The sequence below is a fragment of the Heterodontus francisci genome, chromosome 24 (assembly GCF_036365525.1).
Source record: "Heterodontus francisci isolate sHetFra1 chromosome 24, sHetFra1.hap1, whole genome shotgun sequence".
NCBI classification, from domain to species: domain Eukaryota; kingdom Metazoa; phylum Chordata; class Chondrichthyes; order Heterodontiformes; family Heterodontidae; genus Heterodontus; species Heterodontus francisci.
In genome coordinates, this window is record NC_090394.1 from 53855231 (window position 1) to 53872237 (window position 17007).

The 17007-nt window shown below is 41.5% G+C and overlaps 1 protein-coding gene across 2 annotated transcripts in view; it reads right to left on the reverse strand.

Moving 5' to 3' along the window:
- xylt1 (xylosyltransferase I) overlaps positions 1-17007 on the reverse strand; it is a 267186-nt gene that overhangs the window by 122544 nt on the left and 127635 nt on the right. For both annotated transcript variants that reach the window (XM_068056207.1, XM_068056209.1), the window contains exon 2: positions 7850-8357. In XM_068056207.1, coding sequence (XP_067912308.1) covers positions 7850-8357 — 508 coding nt within the window. The remainder of the gene's footprint in view (positions 1-7849; positions 8358-17007) is intronic.

The following is a 17007-nucleotide window of genomic DNA, read 5'->3' on the forward strand; positions in this document are numbered from 1 at the left end:
CAACTTTAATTAACCGATCTACAGTAAATCTATTGGCCCCAAACCAACACTTTCATTCTGAACCTTGAATCATAACTCCCAATTTAAAACACGATTTCTACAAAGTTTGGTGCTTAAAAGTCACAAGCGAATGACTCAGTGAGAAATTAAACACCGTGACATATAAAAACATAGAGATTAAAAGTTATAGTGTTGAAAAATGTGCTAAAAGCTACCCAACAAGCACCGAAACACTGCTCAGATAATAACTATATTAGCATTAGATATAAAGCCTCTATAAAACTCCCAGATATATATTCCTGCAGTATGGTGGTGAATGTTCAAACCAGATTATAATTGTCCCCTTTAAGCCTTTTCTAGTATCTTTCATTTGCTTAATTTCTTTCAATGTTTTCCCTATTTAAATGCAAATACTATAATACATTTCAATTTGTAAAATGACAATTTCATGATTTAATGGCATTTGTTATGTAGTGCAGAGCTTTATCAGACTAGCAACTGGTTTAAGACATGACTCACATTGTGCCAATACAATTCCTGCTATAGTAAAATGCTTGGTAATATGCACACACACATTATTCATTAAAAGCTTTATTCTCGATCTGTTCCATACCCAAAATGGATTTCCTTTAAAAGGCAAATGAACCTGCCATAGTAAATCTGCTCATGATAAATTGCAGGATACTCAGTTTTATAATGACAGGAGTACCATACAACGTAATGCATTAACGTGGAACTGTGTGCAACCTGTTTCTCTAACATTACAGGTCTAACTTTTCAGGGACACAACTTCAGCCAGAGTGCAACCAAAGGAATCAAAAGATATGGGGATATGGTGGGAAAGTGGAGTTGATGCAGAGCAGGCTCAAGGGACCTTATGATCTTATCTGTTTGGAGACTAGGAGCAGCAAGAAATGACTGGGTCTCATTCAACTTTTTTAAGAAAAAAAATCACTTTGCCTCTGTAGCAAAGTTTGACAATTTCAAACGTGATGGACTTGGCATTGCTTATAGTGATCAAGGGTAGGCTGGTTCATTGCCGGGGGCGCTGTGGTAGAAATGAAGCAGAGTTCTTCAATTGTACTGTGTGCATTTCCAAAGAATTTATAACAAAATTTGTAAGAGTTTGCCAATAGACTATGGATTGTGTTGGAAGTTAGGGCAGGCACTATTGCATTTCATCAACACTTGCCTGCAGACTTCTTCCTGAAACTAGGGCTCCCTAGACAAGTATTGTCAAATATTTCATTCAATTGACTTCAATGGAATGAAAAGTCAGGCAGCATGTATAATCCAATCCCAACTGCCAGTTTTCTACCCGATGTGACATACCCCAAAATAGTTTAGCGACCAAACAATCCCAAAATGAGCATACTTCTTTATTAATCTGATCTCATGAACTCATCATCACCCTCATGCAAGTGCGCAGGTTAGTTTATAAGATTATGAACACATTGTTACACACAATTGTGTGCCTGATGCATAACTGTTGATCCTTATTAAATCTTGAAGTCAAATCTGTTTAATGAATGTGTTCTTAATAGTTTCTGAAATTCTGGCCCCTCCATGCTTATCTCAGAGGACCGAGGCAGGACTGGCAGAATGGCAACACTCCCCAAAAACTCCACCATTCCACTTCTTTTTTCCCCCCAAGTGAAAATTATTCCAGGAGGACGCCCTGGCAGAAGTAGTGTCCAGATTCCCAGTTTCTAAAAGGCATAGTGATCAATTGCCGTTAGGAAAGCAACACTGTCACTTTAAAAATAAAACATCAGCAGGAATTTCCAGGTGTAAGAGTACTAAATATTGGCATCATTAAAACCAGGAGTAGCAAACACATATAGCACTATACACCAGAGCCCTGCTTTTGACCTAACTGACTTTTAGGTTGGATGTCTATTTTAGTTTTGGCAGGAAGCTGCTGGAGGAGCCACATATTTTCATGGCCCAGGGTACTAAACACTAGTAGCAACAAACAGCAGGGGGTGTGAAACACTACTAGCACGAAACACTCAGCAATAAAGAACCAATTCATTTGGTAAAGGGAACAGGAATAATGAGGACCTAACATTCTACATTGAAATAAATGTTTTGTTTTTTTCATTTTTAATAACTTTACCTCATTGGATTAACTCAGCTTCATATCAAACAGTAACACAAGAACATAAGAAATAGGAGCAGGAGTAGGCCATTCAGCCCCTCAAGCCTGCCCCACCATTCAATAAGATCATGGCTGATCTGTCCCAGGCCTCAACTCCTCTTTTGGGCCTGCTCCGCATACCCCTCGACTCCCCGAGATTTCAAAAATCTATCTACCTCCTCCTTAAATACATTTAGTGACCTAGCCTGCACAATTCTGAGGTACAGAATTCCAGAGATTCACCACCCTCAGAAGAAATTCCTTAGCATCTCAGTTTTAAATGTATGACCCCTTATTCTGTACCTATGTCCCCTAGTTCGAGAATCCCTCACCAGTGGAAACATATTCTCAACATCTACCCTGTCAAGCCCCCATAGAATCTTATATGTTTCAATAAGATCACCTCTCATTCTTCTAAACCCCAATGAATAAAGGCCTAACCTGCTTAGCCATTCTTGATGAGGCAACCCCTTCATCCCAGGAATCAGCCTAGTGAACCTTTTCTGAACTGCCTCCAATACTAGTATATCCTTCCTTAAATATGGGGACCAAAACTGTACACAGTACTCCAGGTGTGGCCTCACGAACACCTTGTACAGTTGTAACACTTCCCTAATTTTAAACTCTAACCCCCTAGCAATAAAGGCCAAAATTCCATTTGCTTTCCTAATTACTTGCTGCACCTGCATGCTAACATTTTGTGTTTCATGTACAAGAACACCCAGATCCCTCTGTCCTGCAGTATTTTGTAGTCTTTCTCCATCTAAATAATAATCTACCTTTTTATTCTTCCTACCAAAGTGGATGACCTCACACTTTCCCACATTGAACTCCATCTGCCAAGTTTTTGCCCACTCACTTAACCTATCGATATCCCTTTGCAGATTCTTGGTGTCCTCATCACAACATGCCTTCCCACCTATTTTTGTATCATCAGCAAATTTGGATACACTCCACTCTGTCCCTTCCTCCAAGTCATTGATATAGATAGTAAATAGTTTAGGCCCTAGGACCGATCCTTGTGGCACCCCATTAGTTATGGCTTTTCAACCTGAAAAAGACCCGTTAAATCCGACTCTCTGCCTTGTGTGTGTTATCCAAGCCTCAATCCACACCAACACATTATCCCCAATACCCTGAGCTCTTATTTTGTGCAATAACCTTTTATGTGGTACCTTATCGAACGCCTTCTGAAAATCCAAATACACTACATTTACCGGTTCCCCTTTATCCACTCTGCTTGTTATATCCTCAAAGAACTCTAGCAAATTTGTCAAATATGATTTCCCTTTTCATAAAACCATGTTGACTCTGTTTGATTGCATTATGTTTTTCTAAATGTCCTGCTATTTCTTCCTTAATAATGGACTCTAGCATTTTCCCAATGACAGATGTTAAGCTAACTGGTCTATAATTTCCTGCTTGCTGTCTTCCGCCTTTCTTGAATAGGGGCGTCACATTAGCGGTTTTCCAATCCGCTGGTACCCTACCGGAATCCAGTGAGTTTGGTATATTATGACCAATGCCTCCACTATCTCTGCAGCCACTTTTTTAAAAACCCTTGGGTGCAGGCCATCAGGTCCTGGCGATTTGTCTGCCTTTAGTCCCATCAGTTTGTCAGGCACCTTTTCCCTCGTGATAGAGAAGTGTTACAAGTTCCTCCCTCCCAATGACACCTTGCTCATATATTATTGTTAGGATGTTTATAGTGTCCTCCACCGTGAAGACGGTTGCAAAATATTGGTTTAAATTATCTGCAATTTCCCTGTTCCCTGTTAGTAATTCCCCAGTTTCATGCTCTAAGGGTCCCATGCTTATTTTAGCTACTCTCTTCTTTTTTATATACCCGTAGAAGCTCTTACTGTTTGTTTTTATATTTCTTGCCAATTTATTCTCAATTTTCTCCCTCTTTATTAGTTTTTTTAGTCATCCGCTGCTGGTTTCTAGAAAATTCCCAATCCTCTGGCCTAACACTAGCTTTCACCACTTTGTACGCCTTTGTTTTTGATTTGATACTCTCCTCAACTTCCTTTGGTATCCACGGGTGGTTCATTGTTCTCATCGAGTCATTCCTTCTGACTGGAATAAATGATTGCTAAGTGCTATGAAATATCGGCTTAAAAGTCTGCCACTGCTCATCTTCTGACTTTCCCTTTAGTCTAATTTCCCAGCCCGCTTTAGGCAACTCTTTCTTCATACCTCTGTAATTGCCCTTGTTTAAGTTGAAGACACTGGTTGAACCCTCAAACTGAATTTGAAATTCTACCATGTTATGATCGCTTCCCCCTACAGGATCTTTAACTACAAGATCTCTTATTAATCCTACCCCATTACACATTAACAAATCTAAAATAATCTGTTCCCAGGTAGGTTCTGCAACGTATTGTTCCAAGAAATAATCCCTGATGCAATCTACAAATTTGTCTTCCATGTTACCCTTGCCAATTTGATTTGTCCAGTCTATATGCAGATTAAAAACACCCATGATAATTGCAGTGCCCTCCTTACACACCTCCATTATTTCCTGATTAATACTTTGTCCAACAGAGAGGAAAATCCTCGGGGGCCTATAGACCACTCCCACCCATGATTTCTTTCCCTTGCTATTCCTTATTTCCACCCAAACTGATTCTACATCAGGATCTATTACACCTATATCATTACTCACAACTGCACTGATCCCTTCCTTTAACAACAAAGCTATCCCTCCTCCTTTTCCTTTCTGCCTATTCTTCCGGAACGTTGAATATCCTTGAACATTGAGTTTCCACTCTTGGTCATCCTGCAACCACGTCTCTGTGATAGCTATCAAATCATTTTCATTTATTTCTATCTGTGCCGTCAGCTCATCTATCTTGTTACAAATGCTACGTGCATTCAGATAAAGAGCCTTAAGCTTTGACTTTTACCATTTTTACCTACTCTGGTTCTAATTTCTGCTGTACTCTTATGCTTGTATTCTCTGTCCCTTCCTGTCACACTTTGATTAATTGTGTATCAGTGGCTAACAGAACAGTGTTTTAACATTAGTCACTAAAGACTTGCAGATTCGTAGGTAAATTGGCCATTATAAATTGCCCCTAGTATAGGTAGGTGGTAGGGAAATATAGGGACAGGTGGGGATGTGGTAGGAATATGGGATTAATGTAGGATTAGTATAAATGGGTGGTTGATGGTCGGCACAGACTCGGTGGGCCAAAGGGCCTGTTTCAGTGCTGTATCTCTAAATAAAATAAATAAATAAATAAAATGGAAACAGGTCAACTCAACAGCAATCCAATTAACAGTTCTGAATTCCTGTTGTTTCAGCCATACACTCTACTAGAGGAAACCATTTGTTTTGCACCAACAGTCCACATTGATTGTTGGCAAATTATACAATTAGTGGCAAAACAAACATTTCATTGAAGTCAGAAAGGTCAAAAAACTGTTCAACCTGACCGGGCAGCACTTTTCTACAGTCAAAATAGACACAGATGCAAGTACTTTAGTAAACCACTCTGCTGAACCACCATAACCCGGATAGGAGGGCCATAAAATAAGGCAATCAGTGAGCGATTTTAACATCTTTAAGATGTTTCTCCTTTGAAAGAAAAATGACACGTATTTATATAGCATCTTTCACAACCTCAAGACCCCCTAAAGCACTTTAGTCAATGAAATACTTTTGAAGTGTAATCATTGCTATAATGTCGGCGAAGCAGCGGCCAAATTGCACACAGCAAACTCCCACAAAAACAATGTAATAGTGACCAGATAATTTTGTTAATATATTGATTGAAGGCTAAATATTGGCCAGGATGCTGGGAATAACTCGCCTGCTCTTCTTCCAAATACTGCCAAGAGATCTTTTATGTCCATTTTAGAGAGCAGACAAAAAGTTGATCCCTCTGTCAGTGCAGCACCCCCTCAGTGCTGCACTGAGTTGATAGCACTGAAGTCTCTGGCATAGCAGTTGAATGCACAACCTTCTGATTTACTAGCAAGAATGTCATCACTGAACCACGTCTGGCACCACAATAATGAGAACAAGTAAGCAAGAACACGACTGTAGAGCTGAATTTAACGCATCGTGATGGCACTTCCAGGAAACACTTCGGGGGAAGTCATGCTTACGTAGCGGGTGGCTTCCAATGGTACGCTCTCTGGGAATGCAGAATCAGACCTCATGGTTTACAAACAGAAGAATGGATCCTGCAATTGTATTATTGTGTTCATTTCTTCCCACTAGAGATTAGAATTTCTCGAGACCAACAGGGCTTCAAATTCAACCTTAAAACTGGCTGCTTTATTACATGCAATAATAAACCCATAAAACAGAATGTGAAATGATCATTGCATCTAGCCTACAGCAATTGTCTTGAACTCCTGGAACATTATTACATTCAGAGTATTTGGTGTTGGGTTTAAAATCAAATGACTTTCAGATTTTACACTCGAATAGGGAACTGAAGTCATTACGGGAGATGAGCAGCCAGGGCCCCTGTTGCAGCACAGAAGCTGCTGAGTGGTTCATTGGAGCCTGTAGTGAAAGGTTCAGAAGCCACAACTTCTTATCCACAGAATTGACAGTTAAGAATTCTCAGTTCGTTGTTTGACATTACTGCCTCGGTTCTGCATCTTTTTGATGACAGAATGAATTTGGAATTTATTTTCAGAAGGTTAATTGCCAGTTCTGCTTTTTTCTGCTGATTCAAAGAGTTTGAAATGTGTTTATGCAATCGAAGAGGCACTGCTAACAAAGGCCAGGCAGCCATTAACAAATCCAGGTTTGATCGAATACCCTGATTTGTGTTATACTGGAACAGGGGACAGGATGCTTTTTCTATCCCAGGGTCTCCAACTTAACATTAAAGAAATATTCAATGTAGACATTAATAACTAGGGCAACTTTCATATTCAGTTCTTAGCATGTTAGCATTCTGACCTCTTCTGAACTCCCCACTGGTATGACATATAATCTGTAACAATTCAATAACACAGGCTTTAATCACTTCATTCTTGCCTGCTCTTTTGAACGAACAGATCATTTATGCCCATCAACTTATCTAATAACAGCACTTAAAATGTTTGGGATTAACCTTACTGGCTAGAGTTTATAATTATTTTTGTTTTGCTATTTTTTGCTACTTAATGTCATAGGTATAGTATATGGCACAAGTTTAACAGCACTGTGGGAGAACCACACTGACTGCAAGAGAGAAACCTTAATATTTTATTCAACTACTGAGATACAGCTACATGAAGCTTGTTTACAGTAATGCTGCAAGGTGTACCTGTTGCAAGGTGTGACATTCCCAAGATCAGTAAGAGAATAGTTGGTCTAGGCAGGCATTAGGTCAAGTAGAGATTAAACTTACTTACTTTCTCCAGAAGTAGGAACAATTTTCCTTTGCGAGGAGACTTTTTTGATAGATTGAAAATCATTAGCTTTATTTTTGCAGTTCTTTGGAAAAAAAAGTGATACAGAAATTTGCACATGCGAAAGTATGACATCTGAAGCATGATGGAGATGTATCATAATTATAAAGGCAGGGCAAGTGCGGGGGCAAGTAAAGGAAAGTGAACCGGGGCTGGGGGGGTGGGGTGGTGCAGGCAAGGGCGGGTGAGAAAAAGCGAAGGAGGAGAGAGAGCGAGCGAGAGATGTCTCTTCCCACTCCTTCAGTTGCTTCTTACAATAACAACTGGATTTGTATCAGAGCTCCTTACCCTCCAATGGACACAAGCGAGGTACCTTTTCCGGCATTAGTTTTCCATCTTTATGGAGGCAATAGAGCTCAGCAATCTCCTGTCGGCAATGCTTGCTTTTAGCCCTGGAGAGGGCCGACAGTGCTTCCTTGCCCGATATTTCACATCTGGGAGCCTGTTCATAATGGATTTCTTGAGAACCTTTTCCAATCACCCCAACTTTGTAGTGGCTCCCAGTCTTGTAGTTTGGTTGTAAATTGCTGGCATTTTTGACCTTATAGTTCCCGTACTTCAGGACTTCATTGGAGTTCTTGCCCAACAGTGAATGGTCCTTGGCTTTGCCCACCTGATCATACTTGGTTTTCTGCACAATTGGGGCTTTACTTTTTACTTCAGACTGCAACTTTTGTCGTTGCATTCTTGGCCCAAAATTACTATTGTCAATATTTTCAAAGTCTTTTGGGACAGAGTTTTCATTGTTACTGTCGATCCGATTTTTCTCCTTTGGCTTGTGAGAAAGAAGCACCTCCTGGAAAAGAGATGTAGAAACCAGGTTGTTAATGATAGAAAGTCAGTCAGTTAACAAATTTGATAAATAGGGTAACTAAAGAACAAGCTTCACTTTCAAGCTTTGATATTCAGGTGCAGATCTTCCTGTTATTGTGTGTGGACATATTAGATGGCCAAGACACAGCACATAGATGAAAACAGGTCTGGAGGATTACACAACGATAATGAAGCCCACCAGTTTATATTTAAATTATGGACAGGCACTGTTACAGGCATATGGGCCTCCTCACCCCATTTTTGTCCATGGGCTGTGCCTAGCCAATCCAATATGCTTAAGCACATGAACAGGCAAATCTACCGCTCGCTATAAAAGTCCCTCATTATAATTATCTGAGACATATCCAATATTGGCGATGAAAAATGTGTTAAATCTGTAATAGTTTGTACTGAAAGGGGCCAATTAACTTCAGGTTTTAATGCAATAAACTACATAAACTAAGTTGGATTTCGTATCAAGTTCTACACAAAACATTTAATGCCAGGCTGCCTCTGTGCTGCACTCTAACAAAAAATGGGGTAACAGTTAAAGGAGCTAAAAAGTGTACCAATTTCTCCCTTTATGATTGAGGGATGAGCACAATAAATTTTCAGTTTAACCAAATGTATCATGAAAAAAAAAATCAGACTTCCAGTTAAAAAAAAAATCCCCTTCTGCCCAACACTAGTTTCTTTTTTAAATTCCAGTTTCAGTAAAACCAGCTTGGCTGTGCTGTGATCTGGCAGTTGAAGGGAGTTGTACTTGGCTACACAGAACATGACTGTGCAAAGCTCCATGCCGAAATCCAATACAGGATCTCTTGTGTTTCTGTGTTCACAGAAAGCATCAAAGCAAAACCCCAATGTTAAAAGAAATTTCATTCACTTTGATACCAACAAACCCAGACACCAATTTACACAGCATAACACTTTTATAGTCACTTCAATCAATCAATTTTAAATGATTAATTAATTCACATTTCTGTTCTTAGAACCTTGAAAGACACTAATCGATCAGAATGTTATCAACCCAGCCATGGTGGATATGGCAAGGTATTATATGTCTGACAGAATAGTAATGAATATAAACTCAAATGTTTAAAATCAACTCTTTCTTTCTCACAAATACTATATCCACTGAATGATATGAGGATATATGAAAAATGAGGATATAAGGAGTATTCAACACATTTATTTATCGCTGTATAAGATACTTTTGAGTTGGAAGATATGCTATTTTTGTGATGGTTTTTAATGCCTATTCATAGTCAGATAATCATTTTAATACTTAATAAAATATCTGGTTGCCAATGAATTTAATTTAAACAAACTCATTTGGAAAAGCCTGAATTTATTATGTTGCATTAACTCCTAACTGAGATAACGTTTTGTTTTCTGGACTTTTAATGGGCATCAGTTCAGACAGAGTTTTGTTTTAAGTTCAGTTCAGTTCCTGGAACAGGAAACTTGGAGAACTCTTGCTGCTGTGCTGCTCTTTTGGTTCCTGAGAGAAGTCCGTTCTCTGGGAGTTCTTATAACTAGCAGCAAAGTATCTTCCAAAGGATTTGAATTCTAAAGCTATGACAAAAATAATAAAGTTGCACAATATCATTGTGTGGCTTACTATGAAGACGACTATGGGTGGAAGTTAGTTAACCCGTTTGGAGCGGGAATGGAATGGTGGGGAGTCGGAGAACAGCGTCAGATACGTCCGCCCGGAAATCCGACATGTGACGTTGGCTCCGGATTAAGTCAGCAGCGGGAAAGCTCAAGGCGGCATTGCGATTCCGACGTGAGGGGACTTGCACTTAAATTGTAGAACAGTTACTTATAATACATTTGCATGCAATTGATCGCAATTCATTTGGGGGACATGGGATTAAGTGGACAATTAGCAGCCCTCTTGTGCCTTCGGATTCCCAGCCATTGAAAGGTTGCAGCACAGAGGCGAGGCTTCAATGCTGCGACGGGTAGGCAGCCATGACCATCACTGGATAGGGGAAGGAGGAGGAACAGAGGCCATTGTCAGCCTGAAGTGCTGTGCACTCTGCATGGGTGGGCTTGGTCTTGGGTTGCAGTGTCAGGTGGGCTTGATCTCAGTTGGTCAGTACAGGTGGCCATACTGCTGGGTGAGAGGCCATCAGCAAGGTGGACACCGAGGGCCATTAGCGCAGCAGACGAGAGGAGTAGCAAAGGCAAAGATGCCACGGCAACTTCGTGTCTGCAAGGACAACGTTCTGGAAGCCTACTGATCACCTGGAATGGGTCTCATATACCCTGTCTTTTTGGACCCGCACAGCGTGATGCATCACCTCAGAGAAGCTCCACGTCGAGAGCAACAGCAGCCGGCCATGCCAAGAAGGGCCCACCTTCAGACACAAACCAGCTACCTCCAAATGTCCAAGTGGTATTGTCAGTGACGACTGTTGCTCTCCAGGGAGGCTGTCACTGACTTATGCCCCATGCTGTAGGATGAGTTCCGACCTATGGGATTCGGTGGTCATCTATGCCAGTGATTCTGAAGATCACCATGGCACTTAACTTTGACGTGTCGGGATCTTTCCAGGGATCCACTGGGGACATATGTGGGATCTCCCAAGCAGCAGCCCAGCGCTGCATCAAGGAGGTGACCAATGCCCTGTTCAAGAGGGCCGATGACAATGTATGCGACCAGACCGACCCTGACAGTCAGGCAGAGAGGGTCATCAGACTCAGGGCCATCGCTGGATTCTGGCAGGTACAAGATGTGATGGATTGCACGCATGTGGCCATCAAGAATCCAGCGGACCAGCCAGCCACCTTCATCAACAGGAAGGGCTTCCATTCAATCAACTTTCAACTGGTCTGCAAACACCGAAGCATTTCCTGCAGATTTATGCCCGCTTCCCCTACGTCAGGTGAAGTCAGCATCCCACAATTAAGCCATGAAGGAATAAGCATTTTCCATAATGAAAGTTAACTTCAATAATGAAAAAACTTTACAAGACAAAACAAATGGCAACTATCAAACACCTGTGAAGCTCCAAATGTCTCGAAGTGGTTTTCTTCATATGCTGGAGTGCTTCTACGACGTGTGACGCCTGCACTAGCAGTTGGGCTGGAGGCAGGCTGCTGATCAGGCCCCTTGGCCTGTGATGACTTTGGCGGGCTTCCTCTGGCTGCCTGAGGCCTGTTGCGGCACTGGAGTCGGGCTCACTGGTGGAAGGGCTGAGGAGCCACTCTCCATACTCAGAGTGCCCTGAGGGGAGCCCCTTGATGTGGGAGGTCAGCCTCTTCTACTCCTTTTCAAAGTTCACTTGAACCTCCTTGCTCAGGATACGTGTCAGTTATGGCTCAGTTGGCACAAGAACACAAGAAATAGGAGCAGAAGTAGACCATATGGCCCATCGAGCCTGCTCCGCCATTCAATATGATCATGGCTGATCTTGGGCTTCAATTCCACTTTCCTGCCCGCTTCCCATATCCCTCGACTCCCTGCGAGACCAAAAATCTATCTATCCCTGCCGTAAATGTATTCAATGATGGAGCATCTACAACCCTCTGGCATAGAGAATCCCAAGATTCACAACCCTGTGAGTGAAGTAATTTCTCCTCATCTCAGTCCTGAATGATCAGCCCCTTATACTGAGACAGTGTCCCCATGTTCTAGATTCTCTGACCAGTGGGAACAATCTCTCCACTTCTACCCCATCGTCCTTTCAGAATCTTGTCCAGTGCAAGTATATCCTTTCTTAAATGTGAAGACCAAAACTGCACATAGTATGCAATCTCACCAAAGCCCTGTACAATTTTAGTAAGACTTCTTTATTCCTGTACTCCAATCCCCTTGCAATAAAGGCCAACATGCCATTCGCCTTCTTAACTGCCTGCTGTACCTGCATGTTAACTTTGCGTGTTCCTTGTACGAGTATCCCCAAGTCTCTCTGAACACTTATCAGTTTCACACCTTTTAAAAAATATTCTGCTTTTCTATTTTTACATTCAAAGTAAACAACTTCACACTTCCCTACATTATACTTCATTTGCTATCTTGTTGCCCACTCACTTAACTATATCTCTTTGCAGCCTCTCTACATCCTCCCCACAGCTTACCTTTCCACTGAGCTTTGTATCATCAGCAAACTTTGATACATGACTCCGTCTCTTCATCCAAGTCATTAATATAGAGTGTAAATAGCTGAGGCCCCAGCACTGATCCTTGCGGCACCCCACTATTCACTGCCTGCCAACTTGAAAATGCCCCATTTATGCCCATTCTCTGCTTCCTGTCTGTTAACCAATCCTCTATCCACGCTAATGTACTACCCCCAACACCATGAGCCCTGATCTTGCCTATTAATCTTTTATGTGGCACCTTATCGAATGTCTTTTGAAAATAAAGGTATACTATATCTACTGGTTCCCCTTTATCTACCCTCCTAGTTACATCCTCAAAAAACTCTAATAAATTTGTCTAACAGGATCTCCTTTTAGTAAAACCATGCCGACTTGTTCTGATCATACTATGCATTTCCAAATGCAATGTTACGATTTCTTTAATAATAGGCAGCACAGTGGCGCAGTGGTTAGCACTGCAGCCTCACAGCTCCAGCAACCCGGGTTCAATTCTGGGTACTGCCTGTGTGGAGTTTGCAAGTTCTCCCTGTGTCTGCGTGGGTTTCCTCCGGGTGCTCCGGTTTCCTCCCACAGCCAAAAGACTTGCAGGTTGATAGGTAAATTGGCCATTATAAATTGCCACTAGTATAGGTAGGTGGTAGGGGAATATAGGGACAGGTGAGGATGTGACAGGAATGTAGGATTAGTATAAATGGGTGGCTAATGGTCGGCACAGACTCGGTGGGCTGAAGCGCCTGTTTCAGTGCTGTATCTCTAAATCTAAATCAAAAATCAATAGTTTCCAGCATCTTCCCAACGACTGATGTTAAGCTAACTGTCCTGTAATTCCATTTTCTCTCTACCTCCTTTCTTGAAAAGCGGTGTAACATTTGCCAACTTCCAATCTGACGGGACCATTCCTGAATCTAAAGAATTCTGGAAAATCATAGCCAGCGCATCCACTATCTCTGCAGCTATCTCTTTTAAAACCCTAGAATGTAGGCCATCTGGTCCCGGGGACTTGTCAGATTTTAATCCCTCAAGTTTCTCCAACACTTTTTCTCGGCTGATAGCAATATCCTTAATTTCTTCACTCTTTTTAGCCCCTAGGTTACTGCCTATTTCTGGTATGGAATAGGTGTCTTCTACGGTGAAGACAGACACAAAATATTTGTTCAATGACTCTGCCATTTCCTCATTCGCCATGATGATTTCTCCTGTCTCTGCCTCTAAGGGACCAATGTCTACTTTAGCTACTCTTATACGTACTTATAAAAGCTCTTACAATCTGTTCTTATATTGCTGGCTAGTTTACTCTCATTCTATTTTCTCCCTTTTTATCAACTTTTTGGTGGCCCTTGCTGCTTTCTAAAACACTCCCAAACCTCAGACTTGCTACTATTTTTTGCAACATTGGAAGCCTCTTCTTTTAGTCTAATACTCTCCTTAACTTCCTAAGTGAGCCACAGATGGGTCTTTCTTGACTAGTTTTTGTTTTAGAATGGAATGCACTTTTGTTGAACCCTTTGAATTGTTTCTTTAAATGTTTCCCACTGTTCATTTACCGCCATACCTTCCAGTCTATTTACCCAATTAACCTTAGCCAGTTCTCCCCTCATACCTTCATAATTGGCTTTGTTTAAGTTTAAGATTCTTGTTTGTGATTGAAATGTGTCACTTTCAAATTAACTAGAAATTCAATGGCATGATGATCACTATTTCCCAGTGGATCTTTAACTATGACATTGCTTATTAACCCTGCTTCATTACACAATACAAGATCTAAGATAGATTTATCCCTCGGCAGTTCTACAATGTATTGCTCCAAGAAGCTGTCATGAAAGCTTTCTACAAATTCATCTTCTGGACCACTGTTGCCAATTTGACTGTCCCAGTCTATATGCTGATTCAAATCCCCACAATTAATACATTACCTTTTTTTATATACTCCAATAATTTCCCATTTAATGTTCTGTCCAATAATATAACTGTTAGGGGGCCTGTAAACTAATCCCACCAGTGTTTTTTGACTCCTGCTATTCCTAATTTCCATCCAAACTGATTCTACTTCATGATCTTCTGAGGCCAGATCCCTTATTAATGTCCTTATGCCATCCTGAACTATCAGGGTTACTCCTCCTCCTTTGCCATTCTGCTTGTCTCTCTGAAATATTGTGTACCCTGGAATATTCATTTTCCAACCTTGATCTCCTTGTAACCATGTCTTGGTAATGGCAATTAGACCTAGATCATTTACCTCCATTCGTGCCACTAGTTCATCTAATTACAGATGCTTTGTGCATTCAGAAAAAGGAACTTTAATTTCATTTTTGTACCTCTATTCCCTGCAATGACTGTATTTGCCAATGTACAATTTTTGTTAAACTCTCCGTCCTTTCCTGTATCATTCTGTTGGGAGTTACCCACATCATCATCCTGCTCCGATGCCCTGACTTCTCTCTTTGGATTTCTAAATTTCCCTTTACCCAAACACTCCCCCCACCTCTTGGTTTAAAGCCCTGTCCACAGCCCTAGTTATGCGATTGGCCAGGACACTAGTCCCAGCCCGGTTCAAGTGAAGCCCATCCCAACGGAATAGCTCCCTCTTCCAAGTACAGATGCTAGTGCCAAGAATCAAAACCCCTTCTTCCCACACCACTCTGAGCCACGCGTTTAGTTCTCTAAGATGCTTGACCCAGTGCCAATTTGCGTGTGGCTCAGGTAACAATCCGGAGATGATTACCTTTGACTCATCCACCTTGCAGTCCTTTTCTTCATCCACACAGGTAGCATGACACTATTTCAAAGAAGAGCAGTGCGTTATCTCTGGTGCCCTGGCCAATATTTATCCCTCAATCATGATCCAAAAACAGATTATCTAGTAATTTATCTCATTGCTAATTGTGGGAGTTTGCTGTGTGCAAATTGGCTGTTGAATTTCCTGTATTGCAGCAGTGGTTACACTTCATTGGCTGTAAAGTACTTTGGGACATCTAGTCGTGAAGGTGATATACAAGTGCAGGTCTTTTTTATATATATCTTAAAGCACTTTACTGAAGCGCAGTCGCTGTTCAAATGGCATAGTCATAGGACACCATTCTACCCATTGAGTCCATGCCAGCTCTCTGTGGAGCAATCCAGTCAGTCCCATTCCCCTGATCAATCCCCGTAGCCCTGCAAATTTATTTCCTTCAAGTACCAATCCAATTTCCTTTTGAATCCATTGATTGTCTCTGCTTCTGCCACCCTCATGGGCAGCGAGTTGCAGGTCATTACCATTCACTGCATAAAAAAGTTCTTCCTAATATTTCCCCTGCATCTCTTGCCCAGAACTTTCAATCTGTGCCCCCTTGTCCTTGTACCATCAGTTAATTAGAACAGTTTTTCCTTGTCTAACTTAAATAAGTCTGTCATAATCTTGTACACCTCTATCAAATCTCCCCTCAATCTCCTTTGCTCCAGGGAGAACAACCCCAGCTTTTCCAACCTAGCCTTGTAACTAAGATCCCCCAACCCTGGAACCATTCTGGCAAATCTCCTCTGCACCCACTCAAGGACTCTCATATCCTTCCTAAAGTTCAACATAACTTCCCTGCTTTTGTACTCTAGCCCAAGATCCCAAATGCTTTGCAAACCACTTTCTCAATATATCCTGTCACCTTCAAAGATTGATGCAAATGCACCCCCAGGTCCCTCTGTTCTTCAACACTCTTTAGAACTGCGCCATTAAGTATATGGCCTCACCCTATCCCTTCTGCCAAACTGCATCACCTCACACTTGTCTGTACTAAATTCCATCTGCCACTTTTCTGCCCATTCTGCTAGCCTATCAACGTCCTGTTGCAGAAGCTTCATATCATCCTCTATGTTTACCGATCCTCCAAGTTTGGTGGTATCAACAAATCGTGAAATTCTGCTCTGTATTCCAAGATCCAAGTCATTCATATCTTGCAAAAAAAAAAAACAGTGGTCCTAGCACTGACTCTTCGGGAACACCACTGTCTACCATCCTCCATTCTGAAAAACAACCATTTCCCATGACTCACTGTTTTCTGTCCTTAAGCCAATTTTTTATCCAATTGGACACTGATCCTCAAACATGGAAGCCAAATTATGCACTACAAGCTCCTATAAATAGCAATGAGGTTATAACTAAATAATCTGATTAGTGGTGTTGGTTGAGGGATAAATATTGGCTAGAGCACCAGGGGAATTCCCCTAGATTATTTGCCCAAGTTTCTGTAGTGGGATTTGAGCCCACAACCTCCTGACTTGGAGGCAAGAGTATTACTGCTGAGCCAAGGCTGCCACCTCAAAGAGTGCCCTCATACATCGGTGGGGGGGAAACAGGTATTTAAAGCTGGGCCTCCTTAAAGATGGACAGAGAGCGAGGAGTAAAGAAAGGACAAGATTTTCTTTCTGCTTTTTTGCAGCAAAATTATACACACATTTATTTTTAAAAACTAGACAACTTCCTGTGATTCGTTTGCACAGGAGTGAAGACCAAGCTCATTGTTCAGGTGAAGTGGAGTTAGAGG